Consider the following 12123-nt stretch of genomic DNA (forward strand, 5'->3'; position numbering starts at 1 on the left):
TACTTCTCCCAAGGAATCGTTCTCCATAAATACTTTAAAAATTCAGAATAATCATTAACACAGTGTACACCTAAACCAGTTATTTTTAGGGTTTTTCATTATTCTAAATAAATCTCCTGAGAAAGATGAACAAAGCTAATTGCTGAAATGGTGGCTGGGAAAGATTCAAGTTTTGCATTTCCATGACATTCAAAGTTCCATATAGATACTTTGTTTTACAATCCATACTTCCCTTTTTGCCATAAAATCCAGTTGATCCTTTATCTCCTTTGGGGCCCATTTCACCCTAAAAGGCAAAATATAAATATTGGGCTTTGTTTTTTATTAAATTTTTAATTTTAATTCCAGTATTTGTTATGTCCCTTTTTATGTGATTTAACCAAGTGATTCTTCTGTGGGTACTTGAAGAAAATGTATATTCTATTTTTCTTGGATGGAAAGTGGTTTTATATATATCTTTTCAAACTATGTAATTTGAAGTACGCTTCTAGTAAAAAATGTTCTTGTTGGAAGAAAAATAACTTTAACTGAGGGTCCTCATTTAAAATAAAGTATATCAGACGGCAAGTTGGCCAGAGGCGGGGGCGGATGAGCGAAACAAGTGAAGGGGATTAAGAGTACACTTATTATGATGAACACTGAGTAGTATATTGCATTGCTGAATCACTGTATCATACACTTTAAACTAATATAACATGGTATGTTAACTAACTGGAATTAAAATAGTGAATTTTTTAAAAGTATGAAAACGTCCCTTACAGATTAAAGAAAAAAAGCAACACCAATTATAAACAAGGTTTAATATGTCAACATAATATAAAATAATTTAAGGTTTACAAAAGCCCTATGTTTAAGGCTTTATGAAAAAAAAAAACAAGGAAAAATAAGGACAGATGATACCAAAATAGGACCTACAGTTCAGGGCTTATAATTAAAAGAATTTCCATAGAGGGGTGCTGGGATAGCTCAGTCGGTTAAGCTTCAGCTCTTGGTTTTGGCTCAAGTCATGATCTCACGGTTCGGTTCATGGGTTCAAGCCCCACATCCAGCTCTGCACAGACCCTGCTTGGGATTCTCTTGCTCTCTACCCCTCCACCCCCCCCCACCCGTCTCACGCACACACTCTCTCTCTCTCTCTCTCTCAAAAATAAACAAACTTAAAAAAAATTTCCATATGGTAAACTTTACTCATCAATGTTTAAATACCATAAAATTTGTGTCTGGAAATTGCAAAGAAAATTTGTAAAAGCTTTCTGTACACTATGATAGTAACCCATTTATTTTAATATACTTTCATTTACACATGAGGATTTATTTATAACACATTTGTAGCATAAGTAACTTTAAATTCAAAATAAAATATGATGTGGTGAATATTAAGACTAGATTTTTTCAACCTTTAATCCTGGCATTCCATGAAGCCCAGGAAAACCAGGAAGTCCACGGTCACCCTGAAAATAAAAGTAAAATTAATGAAAGAAAATACATCAGCCTAAAAAATGTCATCATACATTCTTTAACTTCACCCTGGTCAAAGTCTACTGGGAGAAAAATCTTCCATACGCATACGTACGTTAAAACCATATGTCTATGAAAGATCAATCCTCATTTATCAAAGTTTCCTTTATGATCAAATAAGGAAAGTATTTTGAGACTAGGTGAACTTGCTCCGTTCTGTGGAAAATGCTGTTAGTATTTTGATAGGGATTGCACTGAATCTGTTGATTGTTTCGGGTAGTGTGGGAATCTGAACATTAATTCTTCTAATTCTTGAGTATAAAATATCTTTCCATTTGTGTCATTTTCAATTTCTTTCATCAAATGTTTCATAGTTTTCAGAGTAAAGGTCTTTCACCTCCTTGGTTAAATCAAAAAGCATGGAGACAAATGAAAATGTAAACATGATGTTCCAAAATTTGGGGGAAACAGCCAAAATCTATTAGAAGTAATACATGAATTCACTAAAGTTGCAGGATACAAAATTAATACCCAGAAATCAGTAGCATTTCTACACACTAATAATGAAACAGCAGGAAGAGAAATTAAGAATCTCATTCTCAATTGCACCCAAAAAACTGAAATACCTAGGTATAAATGTAACCAAGGAAGTAAAAAACCTATACTCTGTAAACTATAATTCAATTTAATCCCTATCAAAATACCATCAGAACTTTTTATAGAACTAGAAAAAAATAATGCTAAAATTTGCATGGAACCACAAAAGATCCCAAATAGTCAAAGAAATCTTGACAAAGAACAAAGCTGGAGGTATCATAATTCCAAATTTAAAGATCCACTGCAAAGCTGCAGTAATCAAAACAGTATGGTACTGGCACAAAAACAAACACATAGATCAATACAACAGAACAGAGAGTCCAGAAATAAACCCACACTTACATGGTCAATTAATCTGTAACAAAGGAAGTAAGACTATACAACAGGGAAAAGACAGTTTGTTCAATTGATGGTGAAAACTGGTCAGTTACATGCAAAAGGATGAAAGTGGAACACTTTCTAACACCGTACACAAAAATCAACTCAAAGGGACTTAAGACCTAAATGTGAGACCCAAAACCATAAAAATCCTAGAAGACAACAGGGCAGTATTTTCTCTGATATTGGCCATCACAACATTTTTATGGATATGTCTGCTAAAGCAAAGGAAATGAAAGCAAAAATTAACTTTTGGGACTACATCAAAATAAACAGCTTTTGCACAGCAAAGGAGATTATCAATAGAACAAGAAGACAACCTACTGAATGGGAGAAGACATTTGTAAATGATATATCCAGTAAGGGTTTAATATTTTTAAAATGTAAAGAATTTGGGGCAGCTGGGTGGCTCAGTCAGTTAAGCATCCAACTTCGGCTCAGGTCATGATCTCACGGGTTTGTGAGTTTGAGCCCTGAGTCAGGCTCTGAGCTGTCAGCACAGAACCTGGAGCCTGTTTCCGATTCTGTGTCTCCCTCTCTCTCTGCTCCTCCCCTGCTTGCACTCCGCCTCCCTCCCTCCCTCCCTCCCTCCCTCCCTCTCTCTCTCTCTCTCTCTCAAAAATAAATAAACATTAAAAAAAAAAAGATCACTCCATTGAACACACCCTCGACACGTTGTGTACAGTGTTAGAAAGTGTTCCAGTTTCATCCTTTTGCATGTAACTGACCAGTTTTCACCATCAATTGAACAAACTGTCTTTTCCCTGTTGCATAGCCTTACTTCCTTTGTTACAGATTAATTGACCATGTACGTGTGGGTTTATTTCTGGACTATTTTGTTGTATTGATCTATGTGTTTGTTTTTGTGCCAGTACCATACCTGCTTTGGATTCTGTCTCCCTTGCTCTCTGCCCCTCTCCCACTCATGCTTTGTCTGTCTCTCCCAAAAATAAATTAACATTAAAAAATATTTAAAAATAAAATAAAATATAAAGAACTTCTACAACCCAACACCAAAAAAAAAAAATCTGATTTTAAAATGGGCAGAGGACCTGAACAGACATTTTTCAAAAGAAGACATACAAAGGGCCAACAGACACATAAAAAGGCACTCAATGTCAGTCATCATCCAAAAAATGCAAATCAAAACCACAATGAGGTATCACCTCACACCTGTCAAAATGGCTAAAATGAAAAAGAAGTACCAAGTATTGACAAAGATGTAGTGAAAAAGAAAACTGGTACACCCACTATGGAAAACGGTATGGAGTTTCCTCAAAAATTAAAAATAGAAATACTATATAATCCAAATGCCACTACTAGGTATGTTCACAAAAAATTCCAAAGCACTAATTCAAAGATATATGGCTTCCTACATTTACTGCAGCAGTATTTACAATAGCTAAGATATGGAAGCAGCCCAAGTGTCCACTGATAAATGAATAAAGAAATGTGATATGTATATATACTTGCATATATAATGGAATAGTATGCAGATGTAAGAAAAATGCTATTTGGACCTTTCAGTAATATGGATGGACCGAGAGGGTGTTATGCTAAGTGAAATAAGTCAAACTGAGAAAGACAAATACCATATGTGGAATCTAAATCCAAAACCAATGACTAAACAAACAAAAAGCAGAATGAGATCTATAAATACAGAGAACAAACTGATAGTTGCCAGAAGGAACAGCAGTGGAGGGAGGGTCAAAATGGGTGAAGGGGAGTAGGAGATACAGGTTTCCAGTTATATAATGAATAAGTCAAGCAAATAAAAAGCACTGTACGGGGAATAGAGTCGATGAGATTGTAATGACATTGTAGTATGGCAGATGGTAGCCACCTTTGTGGGAAGTGCAATATAACATAAAGAGACACTGAATCACTATACTGTACGCCTGAAACTAATGCAATGTTGTGTGTCAGCTGCACTTAAATAAAAAAAAAAAAACATTTTTGAAACTTAAATCTTAATTTTTAAGAAAATTATTTATTCACATATTTTAAGGAGTAAATTTTAAAGAGTTATTAGAGTGTTTTAAAACCCTCCCAAGGCTGCTCTTTTTTTTTTTTTTAATTTTTTTTTCAACGTTTTTATTTATTTTGGGACAGAGAGAGACAGAGCATGAACGGGGGAGAGGCAGAGAGAGAGGGAGACACAGAATCGGAAACAGGCTCCAGGCTCTGAGCCATCAGCCCAGAGCCTGACGCGGGGCTCGAACTCCCGGACCGCGAGATCGTGACCTGGCTGAAGTCGGACGCTTAACGGACTGCGCCACCCAGGCGCCCCAAGGCTGCTCTTTTTTTATTCTAAGCTTCCGTATCTCTATGAGCTCAAATCACGTGGTCACACTGCTACCACAGTTTCAGTTTCCAGGCTTATCTACTGACCTTCCTCTGTGAAAGAAGAGAATCAACCTCTCATACCATCTAACATCCTCTCCCCATCTCCACTTGTAAGAAGCAGAGATCCCTTTAACTTTCTTTTTTTTTTTTTTAATTTTTTTTAACGTTTATTTATTTTTGAGACAGAGAGAGACAGAGCATGAACAGGGGAGGGGCAGAGAGAGAGGGAGACACAGAATTGGAAGCAGGCTCCAGGCTCTGAGCCATCAGCCCAGAGCCCGACGCGGGGCTCGAACTCACGGACTGCAAGATCGTGACCTGAGCTGAAGTCGGACGCCCAACCGACTGAGCCACCCAGGCACCCCTTAACTTTCCATTAAAGCTTTGGTTAAATCAATAGTCAGTGTTTCTTATATTAAGATTCACAACTAAGCCATCAATATGTTGATTGCTTGCCTTTTCCTGACCAAATGTTTGTTTTACCTACAGTTAACAATAACCTGTTTTGGAAACCTAGTTTCCTATAAACTTTTTGTAATATTGAACTCCAATCTATCTCCAATTGTCAAGATCACTTCAAAACAGAATCACAGACATTGCAAATTTGATATTCTTTGTCCTTCCTACAGCCTTCTCACTTATTTCAATATACATTTGCTGTTCTATCTGTATTTATTCCCTTGTTAGGAGAATACATCATCCAATCGCTTCCTCAAAAGGAATTTATGGGAGACAATCTTTTGAAACCTTAAATTTCTGAAAATAACTTTATCATATTCACTTAAGTAATTAATTAATTCACATATAAAAGTATGGTTTAGATTTTTCTTTCAGATGTCTGAAGGCCCTGCTCCATTCTCTTTTTGACATCAGTGTCACCAGTGAGATGTTTGAAGCCTTTCTGATTCTGATCATTTGTATATGGCATATTTTTGGGGGGTGGTTGTAGTGTTTTCCCTCTTGGAATGCTTGTAGGATCTTCCTTTTGGTTAGGGTGTGTTACAGTGTAAAACTGTATAATACTAAGCATGGATGTGGTCTATAATCATCCATTATGCTAAGCACTATGGAAGGCTTTTCATCCATAATGACCCCATGCTTACACAGGTGGACTCAGACCATACACCCAACTCCATCCACATTTCACATTAACAACCTTCCCTAGGCTACCTCTAAGCATACTGTGTTAGAAGGCCCTCAGCAAGACAGAGACAAGAAAGAGGCCGGCAGACTGTGGGAATGGGCCTGGGGTGGTCTGTACAAGGAGTGCCAGGACCAAGGATCTTGAATGTGGTGTACAAGTGGATCATGTGCTACAGGACTGTCTCTGTGTTGGCCCTGAAGACACAGTGTTTCCTATCAAGGAGCTCCGCTGAAGCAGGATCTATCAGGAGTTCTGCATCTCTGAGGGCATTAATGACCATTTTTCCAAGTCTTCTTCACATGTCTTTTGTCAGTTTCTTTTTAGACTTTTTGGTATCATTAATTTTCCTAAGATATTTTCTGGTTCCTGGTGGTCAGTTCACCTGGAAGCTAATGATAAGCTCTCACTGAGTACTGTTCATTGAGATTCTCTATACATGGTGTGGTTAGGTCATTTCACTAAACAGCTCTGGATATCAGCGGATTCCCCATAGAAAGATCTTCTTTGCCTATAGTTTTGTACATCTCCACCTTTTCTTTCCAGTCTAGAAACCCTCAGTCTTATCCTCCCCAGATAATAAACTTTCAAGTCCTACCACGGTAGAAGGGAAATTCACTTAACTACACAGAGGTGAGGAAGGGATAGCAGGATCTCACTGTTCTTAAAGGAATATTCAACCATGTTTTCATTTTTAGCTCTACTTTCAATCCACCTCTATTTTCAAGAATACTTTGTATTACCATTTCCTAAGCTTTTGGGGTACCTGTGTGCATGTGTGCACATGTATGTGTGTGCACACACACAAACAGGATTCTCTCTCAAATGAATCGTATCTCTTTCTATTTTAAGATTGAGCTTCCTTGGGTCTTCGTGGGAGTTTAAGAAATAGAGAAAATGTGTATGTTCTACCCTTCATCTTCATCAAGAAGCCCTAGTGACTTATTGATACTTCAATAGTAATATCCAGAGCACCTTGCCCTGTAGGAGATAGGTTCACAACAGTCCACTGTTACAGGAGACAGCAGGACAGACACAAAAGAAGGAAGATACAAGTTGAAAAAGTACGTACATGGTATCATTTCCAATTATTCCCATTATTCCCATTCCAATTATTCCCATTCCAATTATTCCCATGGACACTTTCCACCAGGAGGCTTTAAACCTCCTGGACAGGGTCGCTATGACCTCTTGTGTAGGGCCCCAATATTCATTCAGACTTATCCTGTTTTATTCTGAACCAATTTCATTCCTTATCCACTCTGGTTAATTGCAGGAAAATCTGGGAATGTACTTATCTGTCTAGACTAATACAATATTGGCCTTAATTAAAAAAAAAAAAAGCAGCCTTAATTTTAACAACAGATCTATTTCCACAGAAATATTCCTTTATTTTCCATTAGTGAAAGAATGAGAGCCATTATAAAATAAATTTTTACAGAGAAGGAGCCAGGGCTGAAAGTCCAGGAATTCCCTTATCGTCTCCCGTAATAATTGATGGAAAATAAAAAATAAAAGTTACATTATATTTCAGATCCATCTGTATTACATTTGGATCCTTTACTTTATAAGTGTATCTGATACAAAAAGTATACTAGCTAATGGTTATATCCAAAAATCTATTCGCTTTATACTACCAAGAGAAGATTTTTATCTGGGCACATAGCTTCCTAACTAGTGACTATATTTCCCAGTCTTCTTTGCAGTTAGGAATGGCCACATAACTAAGTTCTTGCTAGCAGAATGTGTGGGGGACTATGACATGCAACTTCCACATAATTGATTAAAAATAAAGTTATTGTTATGACTTCTCTTTCTCCCTTCCCATCAGATTACAATGCAGGTAAGACAGTGACCAGGGATACAGCCTTGACTGTGTAGAAGAGAACAACATTCTCAAGGAGACTAGACCAATAAGAAGGAAAAACTTGAGTCCTTGAATAAGTACATAAACTGACTACATGAGAAAAATAAACTTCTTTCTCATTTACATCACTGCATTTCAGGGTCTGTTTCTGGTCTAAACAGGAATATTTTTTTGGCTTGTAAAGAGTGTTTTCTCATGGGTAATAGCTTTCCCTTGACTACTTAAATTTTCCAGTAAAGATTAAAAACAATCTGTGTGTGTATGTGAGAGAGACAGAGTGAGAGAGAGAGAGAGAAGATCCACTACAAGTCCACACATTCCAGGGCTTATTAGTCCTAAAATCCAACAATTTAACCAAGGAATAAAAGAAAAAAAATAAATTTAGGGGGAAACCAAGAGAAACAACAAGAAAACTGAGTATTTGGGTATTTCTTTCCCCTACCATGTATATGTAGACTCCTAATTCAAGAACCAAAACTACCTTTTGGAAAAAATTTTTTTTTCCTTTATGCTTGGGGCAGGTAGGAGTAGTAACCATTTCTATAGAGAGAAAAGATTAAAGACTACCTGAGCTAGCTCTTGACTGAGCTGAAACAACTCCTTGATGGTCAGGATAGACTAAGTTACACTCTTGATAAAATGGAATTTAGGGGGATAATAAATACTTGATAAAAATACAGAAGAAAGGGGGAAAATTAGGATTCCCTATTAAGACTGGACAAAGTCCCAACTAAGACTTCCATTCTCTGGTTACAGGTTATAGAAGACATAATCTTCAAACTTTAATTTACCAGAGATAACAAACAAATCTCAGATGAAATGAAAAGACCAGCAGCATTCACTGACATTTGGATGGAAAAATTGAAAATCTGGACAAAGCTACCCTCACATGTACAAGCAAGAGTTTTTAAGTAAAATAAAAAGGCAAAGCATACATGTTAACACATAGCAGTTAAGAGGGGAGAGGAGAGAGAGGAGAGAAATGTAGTGAGGAAATGGCTGAGGAATATTGACACAATCTACAAAATACTGAATACAAAGTGTTACCCATCTACACTGCAGTTAACCTCTGAACAATGCAGAGGCTGGGGACCAACTCCCATGCGGTTGAAAATCCACACATAAGTTCTGACTCTGAAAATTTAACTACTAATAGCCTACTGTTAACCAGGAGCCTTACAAATAACATAAACAATCGATTAATGCATATTTTGTATGTGTATTATATACTGAATTCTTAAAATGAAGTAAACTAGAAAAAAGAAACCATGGAGAAAATAAGAGGAAATATGTTTATAATATTATACGATATTTACTGAAAAAGAAATCCATGTTTAAGTGCATATATGCAGTTCAAACCCATATTGTTCACCTAGGTTATGCCCATGATTTAATATAAGTGGTTGCAAAGAAGTGGTAAAGTTAAGCCAAAATATCCACAATGGGCATGTAATGCAAAAGACAAATAAATGCTCTTGTTTGGTCATCTGCTACTGTAATCTAAGCTAATTAATACAAAACTTGGTATAGTAGGAAAAGGAGTCTGCCAAAACAATATTAAATAATATATATGGCATTGGCTTTGAGTAATGAAAAAAATTAGTTTTTGTTTAGAAAATGGCAATTCGTTTAATATAATGGTAAATATTTGATAAAAATTTTGCAATACTTGCAAAGGTAAATAATACATCAAATTAACTTAGAGCTAGAGGCAAAGAATTAAGAAAACAGAATGTTAGTATCATGAAGTGACTGGTATTGGCTATACTTGAAAGACCCTGTAAAAGAAAGAAGCTCAGAAAAGAATCAGCCAATTTGCACGTAGTAATGAAAAGCAATAGACCAAGTCCAAAAACATGGAGATTGTAAGATACAACTTTGTTCTCATCGCTAATAGGTAAAAATTGAAACTGGAGAGGATCTTTAAAAGAAGTTCAATTAAAATAGCCTCTGTGAAGAATCAAATCAAGGGGATGGCCATAAACACTACTCTTAAATGCTCTGAATCAGTGAAAGTGGGTCCAATAAATTCCTTCAGGCTGGACAGAATGGCTCAAGAGAAAAAAAAAAAAAAAAGCCTAAGAGTGTAATGGATGTCTAATAAATTCAAGTCATCTATCATTAATTATCAGTAGTTAATTAATTAATGCAGAGAGGGCCATGACTAAAGCAAGGACTGTGGATGCTGCTATTGGCTGGAATCAAAAGCCAAAGATAGAAAATTAGAAATATTCATCTGCTGTTGAGAGAGTTGTACTACCAAAGAAGCCCTAAACCATAAAAGACTCCACAACTGTTTGAAACTTTAAGAAAAAGAGTCACCCAGCATCACCATTTTTAATGTTTTTCTAGCCAGTTGTGACTAGCCACTGAATTTAGACAAAATACAGAACAAAGCAAGATTAAAAACTAGAAGAAAACAAATCATCGTTAGGTATGATTATACATCTAATATACCAACATACCTAATACCCTAAATCACTAATTCAGTTAATTGCTGCTTTAAAAAGGTAATATATAAAAAGGTTTTTATATATAAATAGTAACCAAAATGAAAATATATTAAAGAAAAGGCTTCATTTATAATAGAAACAAAGGACAGAACAATTCTAAGATATAAACCTGAATAATGTTTAGGACCACTATGGAAAAATTCTAATATTTTATTAAGTTTCAAGATTGAAAATAAAAAATTAAATAAGTCATAATCTTAAATAGGAAAACTCAATATTGAAATTATGTCAATGATTCTGTAATTAATCTATAAATTCAAAGGAATCCTAATTAAAACATGAATAGGAATTTCTAAAATACTGAAGGAAAGATATTGAGCTTTATCTGGAAAAAATAAGCATGCAAGTATAGCCAGGAAAATTTTGATGAAGAAGAATAATGAGGAAGTACTAGGACTGCCAATATTAAATCATATTATGAAGTGACAACAATTAAGAACAATTTGGTGTTGGAGAGGATGTAGACAGATAAATGGAACAGAATGGAAAGCCAAAAACACCAGACCCAAATGAAAATGGAAATTTAGTAATAATGATGAGTTTTCAAATAAATGGAGAAAAAAAGTGATATTCCATAAATGTTGTGGCCATTGGATATCCATTTAGGGAAAGAGAGGGAAAAATATGACTGCTCATCTACCTTTACTCAAAACAACAAAATTTTAAGGATTAAAATATAAATTAACAAGGTCTAAATATATATTCAAAATGTTATAATGTGGAATCCTTCTATATAGACACAAACATAAGGAGAGAAAAAAAATTTCTCTACCTACATAAATATTTAAATTTTATGTGTGGCTGAGATTCCAAAAGCCAAGTCAAAATACATAATATAAACCAGGAAAAATATTTTCACACAATTTATGAACTGTAATAACAATCAGCTTTTAAAAAAATCAACAGCCCAGTAGAAAGCAAAAAAAAAAAAAAAAGATATGACTAAAAAGCATATTACAAAGAAGTAACAAAATGCCTATGACAAAGTACTCTACCTTAATTACTAATACAAAAATGCAAATCAGACCAATACCATTTATAACTTGTACTGATGACAATTAACCTTAATGAAATTCAGTTTGAATTTGAAGAGTTTGAAGAAAGATGGGGCACCTGGGTGGCTCAGTTCATTAAGTGTCTGACTCTTGATTTCATCTCAGGTCATGATCTCTCAGCCCCTGTACATGTGAGATCCAGCCCCTATACATAAGGCTCTGCACTGACAGCACAGAGCCTGCATGGGATTCTCTCTCTCCCTCTCTCCCATGCATGTGTTTTCTCTAAATAAATAAATTGTAAAAAAGAGTGTGAGGAAACATATTTTCACACACTTGCTGGGAGGTACAAACTTACTACAAGTTAAACAGGCAATTTGTATAAAAGTTTAATTATGCATTTAATCCTTTGATCCTGTAATAAATTCCAGTTCCAGGATGTTTTCCTATGGATATTCTCAGAAAAAAAATACTGAGAAATGAGAAATATATACAAAGATGTTCATTCCAGTAGTGTTAATACATACATACACACATACACACACGCACACAAACACACACAAAAACATATTAAGAACCAGAACATCCCTAATTTAGAGATTTCTTACAGTGGATAAGTACAGCCCATAAAATATATAGCTGTGATTAACCTTCTGCCTATAGTTTCTTTCATGAATTGTTAACTCCCCTGTAACTTACAGAGATTTTGAGTATGAAACTTTTTTCTTCTTTTTGAGAGAGAAAGAACAAGCACCAGTGGGGGAAGGGCAGAGGAAAAGGGAGAGAGAGAATCCTATGTAGGCTTCATGCTGTCAGATCAGAGCTCTA

At 35.4% G+C, this 12123-nt stretch overlaps 1 protein-coding gene across 4 annotated transcripts in view; it reads right to left on the reverse strand.

The window, feature by feature from the left end:
• Positions 1 to 12123, reverse strand: part of COL21A1 (collagen type XXI alpha 1 chain) — a 248843-nt gene that overhangs the window by 58104 nt on the left and 178616 nt on the right. For all 4 annotated transcript variants that reach the window (XM_045057676.1, XM_045057677.1, XM_045057675.1 and 1 more), the window contains 2 exons: positions 1398 to 1451; positions 233 to 286 (listed from right to left, as the gene is read on the reverse strand). In XM_045057676.1, the coding sequence (XP_044913611.1) occupies positions 233 to 286; positions 1398 to 1451 (108 nt within the window). The remainder of the gene's footprint in view (positions 1 to 232; positions 287 to 1397; positions 1452 to 12123) is intronic.

The sequence above is a fragment of the Felis catus genome, chromosome B2 (genome assembly GCF_018350175.1).
Source record: "Felis catus isolate Fca126 chromosome B2, F.catus_Fca126_mat1.0, whole genome shotgun sequence".
NCBI classification, from domain to species: Eukaryota; Metazoa; Chordata; class Mammalia; order Carnivora; family Felidae; genus Felis; species Felis catus.